General features: G+C 49.9%; 1 protein-coding gene and 1 long non-coding RNA gene across 2 annotated transcripts in view; both read right to left on the bottom strand.

Moving 5' to 3' along the window:
* Positions 1-12,114, bottom strand: part of FGD1 (FYVE, RhoGEF and PH domain containing 1) — a 41,264-nt gene extending 29,150 nt beyond the window's left edge. The window contains exon 1 of the mRNA XM_066356143.1: positions 11,041-12,114. Coding sequence (XP_066212240.1) covers positions 11,041-11,347 — 307 coding nt within the window. The 5' untranslated portion in view covers positions 11,348-12,114. The remainder of the gene's footprint in view (positions 1-11,040) is intronic.
* A 5,975-nt stretch (positions 12,115-18,089) lies between these two features.
* LOC136385680 (uncharacterized) overlaps positions 18,090-18,893 on the bottom strand; it is a 48,098-nt gene continuing 47,294 nt past the window's right edge. Inside the window, exon 3 of the long non-coding RNA XR_010747857.1 lies at positions 18,090-18,393. This is a non-coding gene — a long non-coding RNA (uncharacterized lncRNA). The remainder of the gene's footprint in view (positions 18,394-18,893) is intronic.

Raw genomic sequence — 18,893 nt, 5'->3', positions numbered from 1 at the left:
AGCTAATAGGACCTCAGACTGAACCTCCGCCAGGCCATTAACTCCCTGGTAATCTGGGGAGAGACGTCACAGCTCTGGACCCCAATTTCCCCATTTGCAGAATGGAGAGAACTGTGTGTGCGCTCCACACAGTGAGGAACTGGAGAGACGTCAGAGTGGGATGGAGCAGCACTCAGGCCTCCTAATCCTCAAAGCATGCCCAGATCTCTGCCTCTCCAGGCTGAGGTGGGCCCCAGGGACTGCTGGAATTCCTGCGGGTGGAGTGGGGTGGGGAAAAAGGAATAGAAGGAGTGGAGAAGTAAGAACAACAGCAAATAAGAAAGTGCCTTTTGGGAAGCCAGCTCCACGGGGGGCAGAAAAGTCCCTCAACTTGAGAAAAAAGCGGGGGTAAAGGCATAGCTCCCCCACTTTCCACCAGCCCTTTGCACATGAGGTGCAGCTCAGCTGGGCCGCTTCACCTTTGTGGCCACACCACACCCAGGCCTTGCTTGACCTGGCAGATGTTCTCTGAAAGTCCAAACACAAAGCGGCGTCAAGTGTGAGAAGTGCAGGAGGCGGCCCGGGGGTAGCTGCAAGGTTCCTTCCCTGAAGCAGACTGGCCTTATGAAACACAGGGCTGCAGAGAGATGGAGGCACCTTCTCCAGAGTGAAGACACTTCTGGAAATGGGAACCATCCCAGCAAGTAAGGTGTTTCCTCTTGCAAAATGGAGAGATTTTCTTTAAAATTGAAGTATCTTTTATTTATTTATTTTTAGAGAGGAGAGAGACAGAGAGGGAGAGAGAGGAGAGAGAGACAGAGAGAGAGAAGGGGGGAGGAGCAGGAAGCATCAACTCCCATATGTGCCTTGACCAGGCAAGCCCAGGGTTTCGAACTGGCGACCTCAGCATTTCCAGGTCGACACTTTATCCACTGCACCACCACAGGTCAGGCAAAATTGAAGTATCTTTGAAAAAAAGAAGGTCCCTTCCATAAAGAGAAGAAGTTTCTACAAAATGGAGGTAACTTTTTCAAAGTATAGAGGCATTCTGTGAAGTGAGAAAGAGTTTTTGTTTGTTTTTGTTTTTTTAAGAGAAAGGGGGAGAGGAAGAGAGAGAAGCACCAACTTGTAGTTGCTTCATTTTAGTTGTGCACTGATTGCTTCTCCTACATGCCTTGACCCGAGAGAGGGGGCGGCTCAAGGCTAGCCAAAGACCCTTTGCTCAAACCAGTGATCCTGTACTCAAGCTGATGACCCCACACTCAAGCCTACAAGCCGATACTCAAGCCGGCGACCTCAGGGTTTCTACACAGGGACCTCAGTGTTCCAGGTTGATGGTCCATCCCCTGTGCCACCACGTGGTCAGGCAGAGGAAGAGTTCTGTAATGACCTTTTTGTAAAATGGCTGACCTGTCCATAAATGAAAGACTTTGACAATATAGAAGATTCTTCTGTAAAATGGAGGATCTCTTTTTTGAAAAGTGAGACACTTTCTTTTGCCTGACCATGTGGTAGTGCAGTAGATAGAGCACTGGACTGGGATGCAGAGGACCCAAGTTCGAAACCCTAAGATCGCTGGCTTGAGCATGGTGCTCACCAGCTTGAGTGTGGGGTCGCTGGCTTGAGCGTGGGATCATAGACATGACCCCATGGTTGCTGGCTTGAGCCCAAAGGTCTCTCGCTTGCAGCCCAAGGTTGCTGGCTTGAGCCCAAAGGTCACTGGCTTGAGCAAGGAGTCACTTGCTCTGCTGTAGCCCCCCAGTCAAGGCACATTTGAGAAAGCAATCAATGAACAACTAAGAAGCCTCAACGAAGAACTGATGCCTCTCTTCTCTCTCCCTTCCCATCTGTCTGTCCCTATCTGTCCCTCTCTCTGACTCTGTCTCTTTCACACACAAAAAAAATAAAGTGAAGGATGTTACTGTAAAGTGTGGACCCTTGCATAAAATGAAGACCGTTCTGTCAAATGGGACAGGCTAAGGCAAGAGGGAATGTTGAGGACTGGGGTAAATTGGAGAGTACAGCCTCTCCTAAAATAGGAACCATAGCTCCTCCCCTCAATTTAATTGTTGCACTGAAGTAACAGGGCCCTTTATTTATTTTCAGATCTTGCAATATTTTGAGAGAATCAGAAATCCAGGCTTTTATGTGGTATCTCCAGTTTTAAAAATAGTGAGTTGACCAAATGAAACTTGCAAGTCAAATTCCACTTGTAGACCACCATATTGCTATATCTCAGTTAGATGGTCCTCAAAGCCCCTTACATCTCTACCATTTACCTCCTTCCCTATCTATGTGCTGTGGCTCTTGGGTGGCAGCCTTAGAAGTCCCCTCTTCCAGCCCTTGGAAGGCCCAGTCTCCTCTGGACCTGAGAAGGCTCAGGGAGCTGGCTCACGCAATACTTGTCAGCAGTTCCCTGAACTGGAATCTGCATTTTGTTCTGTCTTGTCCAATTCATGTTCTGCCCTGGGCAGGACACCTGGAGAAAAGAGCAGGGGATTACAAGCACTTTCAGAACTCTCTGGAACTTAGTGTTCACTTTTTAGTGGAAGATATAAGGTATGGGGGTTCAATTGTTTGTTGAGTACCTACTCTGGGCCAGGCATTTTGTTATTTCCCTGCATAACATCCTACTAACAAGCTTGTGTGCTATTAGTTCCATTTTACAGATGAGGAAACTAAGGCATGGAGAAGCAAAATAACTTGCCTGAGGATATATAGCAGGAAGTGGTTGAGCTGCGACTTGATTTCAAGTGTGCCTATGTCCAGTCATAGAGCCCGTCCTCAGTCAGTGTTTGCTGAATTGGGAAAGAAACATCTGGAAGGGAAGGGGCAAGGACTTTCTAGAGGCGGTGGGTTTTGAGTTCCTTGTCTAGGATGGAGTGTGTTTTTACAGGTATAGACTGAGTGTGGAAGAAAAGTGAGCAAAATTGTAGATACTAGAGGTGGGAAAGTGAAGAATGTATTTGAGGACACAGTGAACAGAGCCTGGGTGTTTGCAAGAAGGCCCCAGAGCAGGACGGTCAGGAAAGGCCAAAGACAGTCAGGCACCCCCTCCCACACACCACGACACTAGGTGTGTGACCACCTAGTCACTAACCACCAAGACACTAACCACCACCACCAAGACACTAGGGGGCAAACAGAGATGGACAACAGCACAGACACAACACACACATACACAAGATCTACATACAGAGACCCACACGCAGACATATCTATAAACCCCCAGGGGCTTAGACCGAGCCAAGGTGACACACACCCAGGCATAGAGGAACATGTAACAACATATACAGACTCAAAGATACACATGGATATACACACACTCAAACTTACACAGGGACAAAGAGAAACAAGAACATTAAGATATCCAAAAAACAGACCCACAGGGATAAAGACAGCCAGGCAGCCACACACACACACACACACACACACACACACACACACACACACACACCACAACCACATGGGAATACAGGCAATCCTTCTCTTCTCCAGTTATTTGATTGCTGTGAGGGCCTGGCTACCTCCTCCCTGTGTCTCTGGACCTAAGGGCAGAGAAGGATGGGGGTGGTTGCTCCACCCCGGGGAGGGGCTGGGGACTTCAGAGGACAGGAAGGGAAGGGAGTGGAGCTGCAGCTGGGAGCACTGGGGGCAGTAATTACCCGGTGCTGGGGCTGCCACGCTGGCCGGGGTTTCCCTCCCAGTGAGGACAAAGACACTAGGGGATGGCCCCTGTGACCCGTGTTGTGTGTGACTCCAGGGACCCCAACACCCATTCATTTCCCCTCCCCTCACTAGAGGCCTGGTCAAAGTAAGAGTTGGTGAAACAGAGATTATGAGGGAAAAGAGAGAGACTGGGACAAAGACAAGGCAGAAGACAGGAAAACTACAGCTAGAGAAGGAGAGAGAAAACACAGGGGCAAGTCGGAAGGGAGACAGGGACAGGAAGGGATGCAGGCTCAGAGAGGCAAAGGGGCAGGACAAAAAGCGCCGCCCAGGGCCTTTGTTGAACAGGGCTGCAATGTGCCATGATGAGTGCCGAGGGCCTTCCTGGTGGCATTTAATCCTTACAACAACCCTAGGTGGTGGGGTGGGGATGATAACCCCACTTTCCATCTGCAAAAACCGAGGCTCAGAGAAGTGAGCTGACTGGCCCGAAGTCACAGGAAGCTAGAAAGTGGCAGGTCTGGACCTGGGGCTCTCACAGCTGCCTGACCCTGCCAGAGCCACGGGGTGCAGGACAGAGACCTCTGAAGGAATTCTCTGTGGAGCCGGCAGCAGGGGCGGTAGGCTGGAGCCCCTGAGAGATGCACAAAGAGAGACCCTTTCGGTCCCTGCCCCCTCTCGGCTAGTCCCTGCCCCCTCTGGGCTACTCCGGGTGGGGAAGGGGCTGTGTCACACCTGCAATGCATTATGCTGGGAGGCCCCGCCTAGGGGAGCCTGCCGAAGCCAGAGGGGAAGCAGAGAAGGTGAAGGTAAAGGCAACAGCCACGGTGTGGGCAGAGGCACGGGCTCAGCAGGCCCCTGTGGAAGGGCTTCTTTAGCAGTTGCATCTTGGGGACAGCCATGCCAGTCCCAGTCCCTCTTTTCCCGCTTTCTCCAGGCCCTTCCCTCCATGACTTAACCCCTTCCATCCCCTTCCATCCATGGGCCAAGGGGAAGCGACAAAGCAGGAAGCGCCCCAAGGGCTAGAAGCTTCCAGCACCCGAGAGAACCTGCTGCTCCCTTTCTGGGCCCCAGTCACACACCTGTGCCCCTCATGCCCCACTCTGCCTTGCTTTGGGGCCTAGATGGGCACAGCTGATGCCTACTGGGTACTGACACCAAGATGCCCTGTCTTCAGGCTGCTCGGACCCTGCACCCTAAACCACATCCCTATCGGGGACCTTGGGTGACTTCTCCTCCTGCCTCCCCATCCTAGGAATGGCACCTCCATCCACCCAGCTCTCCCAGCCACAGACTGGGCTTTCTCCATGGCTCCTAACTCTCCCTCAACTCACACATCCAGTTAGACGCCAGTCCTGCAGACCTGACTTCTTAGGAGCACTACAATCCAGACACATTTTTTTACACTCCAGCCTAACTTTTCCTCCCATCCACTGAGCCTTCTACGAGGCACTCGCAACACCAAAACTGGCTTGCTGAGACACAGTCCCCTGCAGTTCCTGCAGCCACGTGGAGGGCTCCCTTTGCTTTGCCTCCAGGGTGGAGAAACTCCTGAGCACAGGGACAAGTGAGGTCCAGCTCTGGAACACTTCCCCAGCCTGACCCTCCAGCCGCAGTGGCTTCTTGTCAGTTCCTCGAAAGTGCCTTCTTCCACCCGGGACTTTGGCACGTGAGGTCCCCGTGGCATGAACTGCTTTCCTGCTTCTCTTACCAGTGGACTCCTATTCTTTTCTTCAGATCCCAATGCAAGTGTCCTTGTTTCCTTGCCTGTGCGCTTGGAATGAGTTGTCATGTATGTCTTCCTTGCCAGAAAGGAGCTCCACCAGGACAGGGACTGTGTCTCCTTGTTACCCATCCATTACCTCTCATGGGGCCAAGCAAATATCAAGTCCTCAAGAAGTGTTTGTTAATGCAGAAATGCCCTCCTTTCTCCCTTCTGTCACTCTTGCTTAACTGCTCGCCACGTATTTATTGACACTATTACGCCAGACAAATACAATGGCCGGGTCCAAATGAGGAAACTAAGGCCCTGAGGGGAGAGGGAAGCCTTGGGGCACAGTGACCCCATGGCGGTGCCAGGAGTGCCCAGGTTGTTTTTCCTGCTGCCTTGTAGCCTCGTCTCCAGCCCTGTGTGCAGTTTGAGGCGTCTTTTGGAGGTGTGGTACCTTCCATGTCCAAGGAACTGGGTACTGGAGACCAGAGAGGCTGGATTCATGGCTCCAAGGATATCTGCTCTCTCCAGATGAGGGAACTTAACTCTGCGGGGCTGCCAGTGGCAGATTGTGCTTCCTGCCCTCATTCCAGACAGGTCTTAGCCCCACCCAGCCAGCGTCTGGCCAGCTCCACATCTGCCTAAGGCATTTAGCTAACTGGCCCCCAGAAAGGCATGGCTGAGTCCATCTGGGGAACTGTTAGCTGCCACTCCCCCTCGAGGCAGCAAGTAGCACCAGCTGGGCACTGCTCCAGGGACAGAGGCACCTCCGAGAATGGGGTGCCAACTCTCTGCAACTTGGAAACTTCAATCCTGTCAGTTCTGCCTAGGAAAGTCCTTTTCCCAGCTACCCGGCCTCTTTACATTTTGTTGTTTGTTTGGAAGGCCCCAGCTGACGAGGAACCAAATATGGGTCTTTTCTCAGACACTCCCCTGGATCAAACTGCTGCTCTCTAAAAATACCCAGCAGAATCCATCACCCCCTCCTCTTAAAAGTCTCCTCTTCTCCTTACCACAAGCAGCCTCCCTCTATGGCAGAGGTCCCCAAACTTTTTACACAGAGGGCCAGTTCACTGTCCCTCAGACTGTTGGAGGCCCGCCACATACAGTGCTCCTCTCACTGACCACCAATGAAAGAGGTGGCCCTTCCGGAAGTGCGGTGGGGGGCTGGATAAATGGCCTCAGGGGGCTGCATGCGGCCCGGCCATAGTTTGGGGATACCTGCTATGGTCTCTCAGGATGCCCTCAACAGGGAGAACATCTAGGGAGCCACAGGAATTTACTTTATCAATGTTTGCCTTGGCTTTCCGGAGCACCCCCCCATTCTCTGCAATAGCCACTACCCTGGGTGTATGGGAAATGGGTCTCTGCTTTATGCAAATATGCAAACTCAATATGTCTGAAGCACAAGTCAGTATCTTCCCCCAACCAGATTCTGGACTTCTCCCTCTTCCTCGGCCTCTAGATCCAAGCCACCACCAAGGCCTCCCCATATTAGCACTTAAACTATCTCTCAGATCTTCCTCTCACCTGCCACTACTGAAACCAAACCTACCACCTCCTCCTGCTGGGATGACTGCGACCCCCAGCTGCCAGTCTCCCGCTCCCTCTCTTGCACCCCTACCATACACTCTCCACATACAGCTACAGGGACCTCTCAAACACATCCGAGCATATCACTCCATTGCTTAATAGACCCTTTAAGGGGTGCCCCTTGCCCTCAGCATACAGTCTCTTTGCCAGCCTTTTCTCTCCACTCTTCCCCAAACCAGTGCTAGTTCCCATGTCTCGGTGCCTTTGCTCCCACCGAACTTCCTACCTAAACTGCCCTCCATGCTCCTCCTAGCTCTACAAACCTTGCTGATACCCATCTAGAGTTCTTTTTTAGGACCAGGTCCTGTCCTGGGCACTGCTGATGCCAGGATTGCCTTTGCTTAGGGTTGCAGAACTGCAACTGCCTTCCAGCTTGAACTGCCAAATGGTAGCCATTCATGAGAGCTGGGCATAGAGGGTAAACTGAGGCAGACAGTGTCTGCGTGTATGTGGGTGAGGGGTTGACTCTCTGTAGCTTAGCTCCCAAGCCACCTTTTGGGACCAGGAGTGACTGAGGCCCACAGAGGGTCCCAGGGAGAGGGCCTCAGAGGGGAACCCAATGCATTCTCCTGGTCCCAATGATGCTGCCTCTCTGAGCCTCCACTGCTCCAACTGGGAAATGGGCCTGACCGCTGGTTCTTCTTCTAGGCAGTGCATCAGAATCACCTGGGGAACTTTGAAAATATATTCTTGGGTTGCAACTCCCAAGATTCTGGAGCTCTAGGGTGGAGTCCGGGAATCGCATTTATGTTTTCAAAGTCAATAAGGGATTCTGATGCTCACCCAGTTTGGGAAACCCAGAGCCAGGCGGTATCCAGGGCCGGTCCAGTTCCAGTTCTAACTCCTGGAATCTGACGATGCCCCAGGCTGCAAATCAGAAGGAGCCAGCTCCTCTTGCTGCCTCCTTCGATGGTCAGTCCTTTCACTACCCATGAGAAAACATTAGGTCTCACTCTCTCAACTGAGGTACGGTCAGGCACCAAGTGACACCCTCCCAGCATCTGGAAGGATATTCTAGGAACAGGGTTCCCCCCAAATCTCTGTGAGCAAACTTACACCTGGGAACTCCTTTCTGACTCTCTAAAAGTCCTCTCTGGCATCTCACTGGGCTATCTCAGTAACCCAGAGAGGTTGTAGGTTTGATCATCTAGGAAATAGGTATATAAAAAATTACCCCTACCCCTACCCCAACCAGAAATCAGGGTAACTAAAAGAGAAAGCACTTTGAAGCAATTCAAGGCTCTTTATATGGATAAGGTATATATATTTTAAAAAGCCCCTCCTCCCAGGATGGGCCACTGGGTCCTAAGGATTGCAATTCAATAAAGGTCTCAACAGTCTGAGAGAGGAAGCCAGCAGGCACACAGAAATCTTAACATGAGGACTAAAATGTCTCAATGCTTTAATTGAAGCTCGGGACACACTCTCTCTCTCTCTCTTACACATGCACACGCAAGCGTGTGCACATACACCTTACAAACACCTACACTGCCCTCTCTGGGCCTATGGGCCAAGTATAGGCGAGTGCTGTGGAGGGAGAAGCAGGCACTTGTGCCTACCCCTGGGCAGGCTAGGCAGCAGGGCAGGCAGGCCTCTCACGCCCCATGCTGCTGTGAATCACATGGCCCAGCACCCGCCTTGTCAGGGCCTGAGTAATTCCTCCACCTCCTCTTCAGAAGGTTTTCTCTTACTTTTTAAAATAGGGTGGAAAGAATCTTTGCATGGGGCATGGGGGGCACAATGCGGTGGGTAGAGGGTGTTATATTAAGTGGGACACTTGAAACCATGTCAACACAATGAATTAAAAATAAAATAGCATTTATATAAAAAAAGATTTCATTCTGCAGGCTTTGGAACCAGTATCTCATATCTGCCTCATGACATTCTCTACATGAAGAAATTGAGGCTCAAAGGAACTCACTCACCCAGGGTCACACAGTGAATCAGTTATGAATAGTTGGATGTGAGGCCAGGTCCTTCCCTGACATCCTTCTAAGCCCTGAATCTCATCTTGGAGTTAAAAAAAAAAAAAAAAGACACCCACCAATTACAAAGGCAAGGACTTCATTGGGAAAAAGATCCTGGAAACATTCTTGGGGAGGAGTGGAGTGGTTCAGGGTGGGTACTGTGATGGGTAATTTGGAAGGACTGGTGGAGTGGGAAGGCAACTCAGAATCACCACCATGTACTGAGCAGAGGACCAGTGTTCCAGATGCTGCCCAGCGACTGAGCTGCAGACCAAGAGTGTCTGGAGGGCAGGAGTCCAGTTGTCCTTCTCTCAGACAATAGTTACTGAGGACCTACCATGTGCTTCCTTTGAATTTGTTCAGTCATTTGTTCAATAAGGATTTATTGAGTACCTACTGTGTGCCAGGCACTGTACTAGTCTTGAGGGTACAAGAGTGAACAAAAGAGATCCAATCCCCTTGCCCTCATGGAGCTCACATTCTAGTGGAGGGAGGTGGGCAAAAAAAAAAGTGGACACATGCACTGAGATCACTGCACACTGTGCTAAGTACAAGGATGGAAGTGCACTGGCGCCTGCCATGGAGACTCACAAGCGGCCTTACCTAAAGTGGTCAGGGAAGGTCTCTTGGAGAAGGTGACATCTGAGCTGAGACCTGAAAGATGAGGAACAAGCCAGGTGGAAAGCAGGGGAAAGAGCTGCCAGGCAGAAGGAAAAGCAGATGCAAAGGTCCTGAGGTGGGAGTGCTTATGGCATGTTTTGGGTATCTGAAAGAAGGTGCTATAGTGAAGTGGTTGAGAAGCCTGCTCCACACAGTGTCTATCAGGAGGAGTTTGGAAAGCAGCAGGAGCAACATGTAGGACAGGGGGTTAAAGGTCTGTTGTCAGCAGGATATCTAGCCCACACCAAAGGAAACCCTGAAAACTACCAGAGGTTCCATGACTAGCTCAAGGTCATAGCAGCGATGGATCCACCTTGCCTGCATTGTGGGCTCAACAGCTCTGTGCAGCCCAGTGGAAGGCAGAGCAGATATACACTGCTCTTCCTTTAGAGCTCCACCACTTAGGTCCATACGGGAATGTTCCCAGATGGAGGAGGCCCTGCTGGATTCCTCAGCCCCTCAGGTCTGTGCAGTGCAAAGGCCTCTCCAGGCAGTGATCTGTGACCTGACCCAAAGCTGCTCCACCTCTGCAGTTCCAAGTTCAAGCATCCTGATTTCTACTCACAAACAGCCCTGTAGCCCTGCAGCTTCACAGCTCTACTCTAACTGGCTTCTGCCTGCCCTGACCTTTCCGCTGTCTCCCTACCCACCAGTTGCCCCAGCCTTCCCCTCCAGCTTGGCTCCAAGGCTCACCTCTTCCACCTTTCTCATCAACACCTTCTATTCCCTCCTTCCCTTGTCCTCCCGCCACACACACACCTGGCAAAGCCCCAACCTTGGATCAATCCACCATCCCTCTTTTTTTTTTCCACTCATACTCCAGAGCTGCTGCTCAGAAGAAAATCACATAAGCAGAAGGCTTGGCATTACTTTCATGGTCTCCAACCTCAGTTTGGGGGAAGCAGAAAGACCACAGACTTTGGATTCAAATAGGTCTGGTTTTGAATTTTGGCTCCAAACTAGCTGTGTGACATTGGGCAAGTTACTAAACTTCTCTGAGCCTTGGTTTCCTCCCCTACAAAATGGGGCTAATGATACCTACTTCACAGGAGGCTCCTGAAGATGAAACGAAAACCCATGTAAAGCACCCAGCCCAGTGCCTGGCACAATGTAGGCGCTTGGCAAATGGGAGACTCCTTTTCTGCTATTCCCCCCAAATCCCCCTTACTGCCTTCCAATCTTGCCCCTTTTCTTGGAGTGCTCCCTCTCCCATTAGCCTCATCAGATAGAAGGGGGTCGGAGGGGTTGATGGGGCACAGGGGACAGAGAAAAGATGAAGGACAGAGGTTGAAAAGACTGGATGAAGGCCTAGGAGGAAAGGAAGGGGTGGGAGGTTGAGAAGACTGGAAGGGCTGGGATGAGCGGGCCGGCCCCACGGTGGAGCTTGGAGAGCCCGAGAACAAGAACCCCCTCCCAATACCAGGCCCGTGGCCGGGCTCCCAAGCTCTCTCGATCACTCACCAGGCCGGGGCTGCGAGCCCTCCAGGTGGTAGGAGAAGCGCAGGGCCCGGTGGTGCTGTGGACTGGGGCCGCAGGGCAAGACTCGGGGGCCTGGAGTAGCGGCGAGGCTGGAGTCTGAGGGTCCAGCAAACTGGGGATCCAGGGGTCCACCGAGAGCCCAGCCTGAGTCCCTGGGCACCGGCAGTCCCGGCTCCAAGACTCCAGGGTCTGAGTCGGCACAGGCCAGTGGAGCGGCGCCGGGGGGGTTCACGGTCGGGTGTTCGGGCTCAGAAGGCCCGGCGCCCCCCGGGACTCGGTGGCCTTGCATGGTCCGGGCCTGGGCGCGGGGCCCGGGCTCCCCGCTTGGCTCCAGCTCCTGGGGTGGAGGCGCGGGCGGAGGAGGCCCGGCGCCCGGCAAAGCAGCGGCTTCAGGCTCGGGGGGCGGGGCTGCGGGCTCAGCCCCACTGCGGAGCCTCGAGTCCCCGGCCCCGGCCGGGGCCAGCAGCCGTGGCAGCGGTGGCAGTACCAGCAGCAGCCGCGGCCACCGCCGCTGCCGTGCCAGGCATCGCCGGCCCGGGCCCCGCGCGGGGAGTGGGCTCGGCGGGGCCGGGGGCCCGCTGGGGAGCGCTGTCTCTGCGGCAGCGGCTGGGTGAGGGTCGGGGGTGCGCTGGGCGCGGGCTCTCCCGCAGGCGGCGAGCCACTTCCAAGGCCACGGGGCGAGTCGGTCTGTTAGGAGAGCGGGGTCTCTTCTCTCTCCCCGAAAGGGAATCGATCTGGGCTCCTCTGGCTGGTCGGAAAGGATTCTTCCTCCCGCCGCAGCGGAGGCTGGAGGGCGGAGGGGCGGGCAGGGGAGGGGGAGGGAGAGGAGGACGGGGGTGGTGGGGGGCGCGCGTGTGCGCCTAGCGCTCGGGCTGCGGGGCTCGCCCTCAGCCAATCCCTCCCGACGATGCTGTAGCCGCGGGTGCAGGGGCGAGGCCAGGGCCCGGCTCCACCGTCCTCCCCAGCCTCGCCTGGGTCTCCGCGGCAGCGGGCGGGAAGGAGCCCGGGAAGGGGGGTGGGGAGACGGGAGCCGTCTCGGAGGCAGCCTCAGGCACAGCGGCGCTGGGACCCAGTTACCCGAGCCCCGCCCCCTCGCCCGGGATTGGCGCTTGGCCACGCCCCCTCACTGGAGGCCGCCTCACTTCTCGCTGAGACCGCCTCCAAGTCCCTCCTCCCCACCCCCTTTAACATTCCCCCTCAGCCTGCCATCCCCATCCGTTCCTGGTCCCACACAGGCAAGTCTCCTGGCTCAGTCCCCCAAATCTGCCTTTCTCTCTCATCTCAGATCTTCCTCTCTCCACTTATCCTTCAATCTCTTTTCCAGAAGCTTTTCCACATGTTCCAGGGTTTCCCTATGGCTTAGCTAGCTCATAGAGGACTTGTCTTTGATACTCTTCACTCTGCTCAGACCAGACCTCATGGTGTTTACTTCACCCCTTTCTTGCCAATAGCCTCAGTTCCCAGGATTGTCGCATACACCTGGCAACATCCCAACCTTGGATCAGTCCAACTATCCGTTTTTTCCATGCGTATGCCCAGGCAGCTAAACACTGCTGGAGAAAACTATCCAAACTCACAGATTTGTGCCACTATAAACTCTTGGTCCCTCGCTTTTACTGGGTCATCAGGGCTGACCTACAACTCTACTGTGTCCCTAGGCAGCTCCCTCTCCGCTGTTCTACAGCAGCCATTTAAACCGCCCCTCTCCCCAAATGCCCAACTTCTCCATCTGCTCTGAGGAAAGCGAAGTTACCCAAAAGGAACTTTTTGACTTTTTGATACCAAACTACTTAGTCTGACCCTTGCTCCTTCCCATCAGCATCTAAACATACTCAGATCTCTTCCATCTAAAATCAAGGAGCCCTGGCCAATTGGCTCAGTGGTAGAGTGTCACATGGCGTTTGGATGTCCTGGGTTCGATTCCCTGTCAGAACACACATGAGAAGTGACCATCTGCTTTTCCACCCCCCCCTCCTCCTCCTGCAGACATGGCTGGATTGGTTTGGGTCCAGCACATCATCCTGGGCACGAGGATGGCTTGGTGGAGCCTCTGCCTCAGGCACTAAAAATACCTTGGTTGGGGTTGCAAGCATGGCCCCAGATGGGTAAAGCATAGGCCTCAGACGGGGGTTGCTGAGTGGGTCCCGATCAGGATTCATGTGGGAATCTATTTCTATCTCTCCTCCTCTCGCTTGGAAAAGAAGGAAAAAATAAAATAAAAACAAATCGAGGATTACCAAAAAGTCTCCCTCTCCAACCACTTCTCTCCTCTCTAAACTTCTCAAAAGTGTCTCCTACACTTGACTGTCATAATTTTCCCACTTCCCACTTATCTTTCAACCCACTCCAATCTGCCTTCACTACTTGCCTGATACTGCTTCTCATCTAGGTCTGCCATGGCCTGTGTCCTAAATCCAACAGAATCTTTTCAGAGCTAATCCTACTTTACTTTTTGGTACTCCCTCCTCTTTAATACACTTCCGTGACACCACTCTTTTCTCCTACTTTCTCGGTAATTCCTTTTAACTTTCCAGGCTCTTCTTTGTCCAAGCCTTTAAATCAGGGGTCCCCAAACTTTTTACACAGGGGGCCAGTTCACTGTCCCTCAGACCATTGGAAGGCCGGACTATAAAAAAAAACTATGAACAAATCCCTATGTACACTGCACGTATCTTATTTTAAAGTAAAAAAACAAAACGGGAACAAATACAATATTTAAAATAAAGAACAAGTAAATTTAAATCAACAAACTGACCAGTATTTAAATGGGAACTATGCTCTTCTCACTGACCACCAATGAAAGAGGTGCCCCTTCTGGAAGTGCGGCGGAGCCGGATAAATGGCCTCAGGAGGCCACATGTGGCCTGCGGGCCGTAGTTTGAGGACCCCTGCTTTAAATGTTGGTGCTCTTTAGGATTTTGGCTTGAGCTCTTGTCTTCTTTGTGCTCTTTCCTTGAGTTATCACTTTTGCTCCCATGGCTTCAATTATCATCTCTTTGCTGCCAACACCCAAATTGATACCCCAAATTTCTCTTGACCTGTGCTTTCAATTGGTTACCAGACAGCTCTACCTGAATATCCCAGAGACACCCCAAAACCTCAGCCTGCCCCCAACTCAAGGCATTCTCCTTCCAACCTGTTTGTCCTTTGTATTTTGCCCTAGCGATTGACCCCAGTCAAAGCAGAAACCTGAGCTATGCCTGATTCTCTCTGCTGCACCTCCCCTATAAACACCAAGTCCTGTCATTTTTGCCTGCTAAATGTCTCCCAAATTGATTTACGTCTTTACTTCTGCTGCCACTTCCTTCCCTCGCCTAGGCCAGCATCGTATCTAACCTGCAACGCTATCACTGCCTTTCCATTTCAGTCTTATTCCCTGGAATCTGTTCCTTAGGCGGTGTGGATAGTTTGAAAAGGTAAATCAATTCATATCACTTTCATGTTTAGAACCCTTCAATGAATTCCCAATGGGTCAAAAGAAAACCTACCTTTTGCAACAGGGGAGGTTAAGCTAGGCCTTGCCTGATCTGGCCCGCCAGCCTGTCCAGACTCCATGTAAGTGAACACTGAAATTCTTAAGACTGTGTCTAGCTACGGAGTCTTCACATATGCTGTTGCCTCTGCGTGAAACTCTCTCCACATCTCCAAAGCTCCGCTTACATTTGTTCTTCAGATCTTCACTCATTTTATGAATGTCTTTTGCGTATACACTATGGCCTGGGAACCATGTGAAGCACTAGTTATGCATTAGTAAATAAGATAGACAGGAACAAGACTGTGGTCAACAAACTTGGCCCTCACATTTTATAGTCTGCCGCTGGAGGGACCATGAAGTAAACACAATTACAATCCATAAACATGCTAATTGAGAATTGTGACAAGACTACAAAGGGAAAGAATAGGGTGATAGTAAAGAATAATGGGTGAGGTCAATTTAGCTTGAGGGGTCAGACAAGGCCTGATATTTAAGCTGAGAAAGAAGGGAAGTTAGCAGATGATGAGTGGAGGCAAACATATTTCAGGCACAGGACACAGCAAGTCGGAAGGCACTAGGAGAGAAGGGAAATGGTATACTTAGGAACTGTAGGAGGACCAGTGTGGTTGGAGCCTAATGGGCTGAGGTCAAGAGGGGTGGGATATGAAGTCGAAGAGGTAGGCAGGAGCCAGATTATGTAGGGCGTCAGTGGTATGGTAAGGAGAATGGGTCTTATTCTATGAGCAACAAAAAGGTATTGAAGCAGTGCTTTCAAATGAGGCTCAAACTGCAGAAGGTACTTAATCAATTTGAGAAAAGATAAGAAAATATCAAAATGTATCATAGCCTCAGTAGGAAATGTATGTTTCATGAAACTTTTTGTTTCAGTTTGCATCACAGATGAACTGAAACATGATGAATTAGTATCTCTTACAGATAAATACTAAATACACTACACTACACTGGAAGGTTTTAAGCTTGGAATGAACATGGTATAGTTAATATTTTAAGAAAATTACTTTGGGTGCTGTGGATTGGACTGAAGATGGACAAGATTAGGAGACTACTGCAATCAGATAATGGTGAATGGACTAAGGTGGTGGTGGTTGTGATGGAGAGAGGTAGACAGATTTGAGAGATATTTAGAATTGAAAGGGCTTGGTGTGGTGGCTTGAGAATGGGAAGGAAAGGAGAAATCATGGATGCTGCCCAGGATTCTGGTCATGTGGAGCCAGGTCACTAACTGAGATGATAAAAACAGAGAGATGGACAGGTTTTCAGGGAAGATCAAGAATTTAGTTCTACATGCTGTTGAGATAGCCAAGTGGAGAAGTCAATCTTGTAGTGATATATCCCAGGGGAGAGGTCAGGGTTTCATATATAAATGAGAGTTGTCCATATAGGGATGACATTAATAGCTGTGAGAGAAGAGGTTAGTCTGGAACAGAGCAAAGAGAAAGGAAGAAGATCCTTGACTGAGCTCCAAGGAACTCAAATGTTAGAAGATGGGTGAAGAAGCAGGAGGTGGCAAACAGACCGTAAAAGAGGTAAAGAGATAAGGACATACTGAGGGCAGGGGGTGTTGGTGATGTTTCAAGAGTGCTAAGAAGTCAACAAAATGAAGATTAAAATAGGTCCATTGGATATGGCAATATGGATATTGGTAGCGACCTTGATAAGAAGTAGTTGTGGAGAACTGGTGGGGGTAAACACCAGAGTGGATGAAGAGTGAACAGACACACCATTGATGGGAGTGAAAGTCGATACAACTACTCTAGAAGAAGTTGGACATTTTGTTGTAAAGTTGAACGATGCACATATTCTATGACCCAGCAATTATAGGTCTATATCTGAGAACAGTGGTCCTCACAGTATGATTTGGGGATCCTGGGAGCAGGGTAGGAGTGGTGGGGTGGGGAGCCAAAACCATAATACTAGTAAGATCTTATTTGCTTCTTTAACTCTCATTCTCTCAAGACTGTAGAGTTTTCCAGAGGCTACATGAGATGTGACATCACTACAGATTGAATGCAGATATGAGAATCCAGCTGTCTTCTATTGAGGCATACAGTAATGAGATTTGCAAGAATGTAAAATGGTGCCACTCTTCTTGCTAAGTTATTTTCATTTTGGAAAATATAGTTATTTTTTCATAAAAATGTGTTATTTGTATTCAATGTAATAAGTTTTTATTGTTATTTTAAAATTAATACATTTAAGATTTTTCAGTTTTCATTTCTTTTTTTAAAATTTTATTTTTGATAGAGACAGGGAGAGAGAGAGGGACAGATAGGGACAGACAGGAAGGGAGAGAGATGAGAAGCATCAATTCTTTATTGAAACACCTTAGTTGTTTATCAATTGTTTTCTCATATGTGCTTTGACCAGGGGCTACAGCAGAGTGGGTGACCCCTTGCTCAAGCCAGTGACCTTGGGTTCAAGCCAGCGACCTTGGGCTTCAAGCCAGTGATCTTTGGGCTGAGGCCAGTAACCATGGGGTCATGCCTATGATCCCATGCTCAAGCCAGCTACACTGTGCTCAAGCTGGATGAGTCCACACTCAAGCCAGTGACCTCAGGGTTTAGAACCTGGGTCCTCCACATCCCAGTTTGACGCTCTATTCACTGCGCCACCGCCTGGTCAGGCCTCAGTTTTCATTTCTAATATAGCAGGTGTCAATTGATATTATCCACAAAGATCAAAGCTCTTTGGGGTCTACAGTGATTTTTATTTTATTTTATTTTATTTTTTTGAAGAAGGTTTTTTTTTTTTTTACTTTTATTAATTTTTAGAGAGGGGAGAGAATGAGAGAGAAAGAGAGAGAGAGAGAGAGAGAGAGAGAGAGAGAGAGAAGAGGGAGGGAGGAGCAGGAAGCATCAACTCCCATATGTGCCTTGACCAGGCAAGCCCAGGGTTTTGAACCGGCGACCTCAGCATTCCAGGTCGACGCTTTATCCACTGCACCAACACAGGTCAGGCTACAGTGATTTTTTAAAAAATTATTTATTAATTTGAGAAAGATAAGAAGGGAGAGAGAGATAGAGACAGAAACATAGATCTGTTCCTGTATGTGCCCTGACTGGGGTTGAACCTGCCTCTTTTGTGTATCTGAACAGTACTCTAACCAACCGAGCTATCTGGGAAGGGCTGCAATACTTTTTAAGAATGTCCTTGGCCCTGGATGGGTAGCTAAGTTGATTCGAGCGTCATCCCAAAATGCATGTTGCAGGTTCGATCCCCAGTTAGGGCACATACAAGGATCAACCAATGGTGGCATGAATGAGTGGAATGACAAAATCAATGTTTTTTTTTTCTCTCTCTCTCTCTGTGTATATATGTCTTTGTCTCTCTCCATTTTTTTCTCTCTAAAAATTAATTTAAAAAATTTTCTAAAAGCCACGAGACCAAAATTTCTGAGAATTGCTTCCCTAGAGAAATCTTTGCACATGTGTACTAGGAGACACTATAGGAATGTTCACCAAAGCCTGGTTTTTTTTAAATTTATTTTTATTTTTATTTTTACAGAGACAGAGAGAGAGTCAGAGAGAGAGATATACAGGGACAGGCAGACAGGAACGGAGAGATGAGAAGCATCAATCATTAGTTTTTCATTGCGCGTTGCAACACCTTAGTTGTTCATTTATTGCTTTCTCATATGTGCCTTGACTGCGGGCCTTCAGCAGACCGAGTAACCCCTTGCTCGAGCCAGTGACCTTGGGTCCAAGCTGGCGAGCTTTTGTTCAAACCAGATGAGCCTGCACTCAAGCTGGCGACCTTGGGGTCTCGAACCTGGGTCCTCAGCATCCCAGTCCGACGCTCTATCCACTGTGCCACTGCCTGGTCAGGCCAAAGCCTGTTAACTGTAAGAAATGGAAACAAGAGTATAGGATGAACAACTTGAAACATATGTGAAATACTATATGGAAATAATAAATGAATGAACTCTAACTACATGTTTCAACATAGATGAAACTCAGGAAACCTGACGCTGATTCAAAAACGTCACAAATAATATTTATATAAAGTGGGAAAATGTGTACAATTGCACAATACATGGATGCAGTCATATGTTGTAAAACCATACAGAAAAGCAAGGAGTGAACAATAAAAATGTTAGGACAGTGCTTACTGCAGGGAGGGGAAGGAGAGGTGCCTGGGGACGGCTGGCTACCCAGCGGGTTTTGCCATTTGGAAATGATTGGTTTTTGCAGCGGGGTGGTGAGCACACAGGTTATTTGTTTTATTATTTATTCAAACTCTACTTATACGTATATTCTAAAATTATAGTGTATGCTCTCGTTTCTCTTCAGATCGCATAAATCTTTCGCCTTTTACTAAAATTATAGTGTATATCATGAAA

This window comes from Saccopteryx leptura, chromosome X (genome assembly GCF_036850995.1).
Source record: "Saccopteryx leptura isolate mSacLep1 chromosome X, mSacLep1_pri_phased_curated, whole genome shotgun sequence".
Classification (NCBI taxonomy): domain Eukaryota; kingdom Metazoa; phylum Chordata; class Mammalia; order Chiroptera; family Emballonuridae; genus Saccopteryx; species Saccopteryx leptura.
This window is presented reverse-complemented; position numbering and strand designations above follow the sequence as displayed.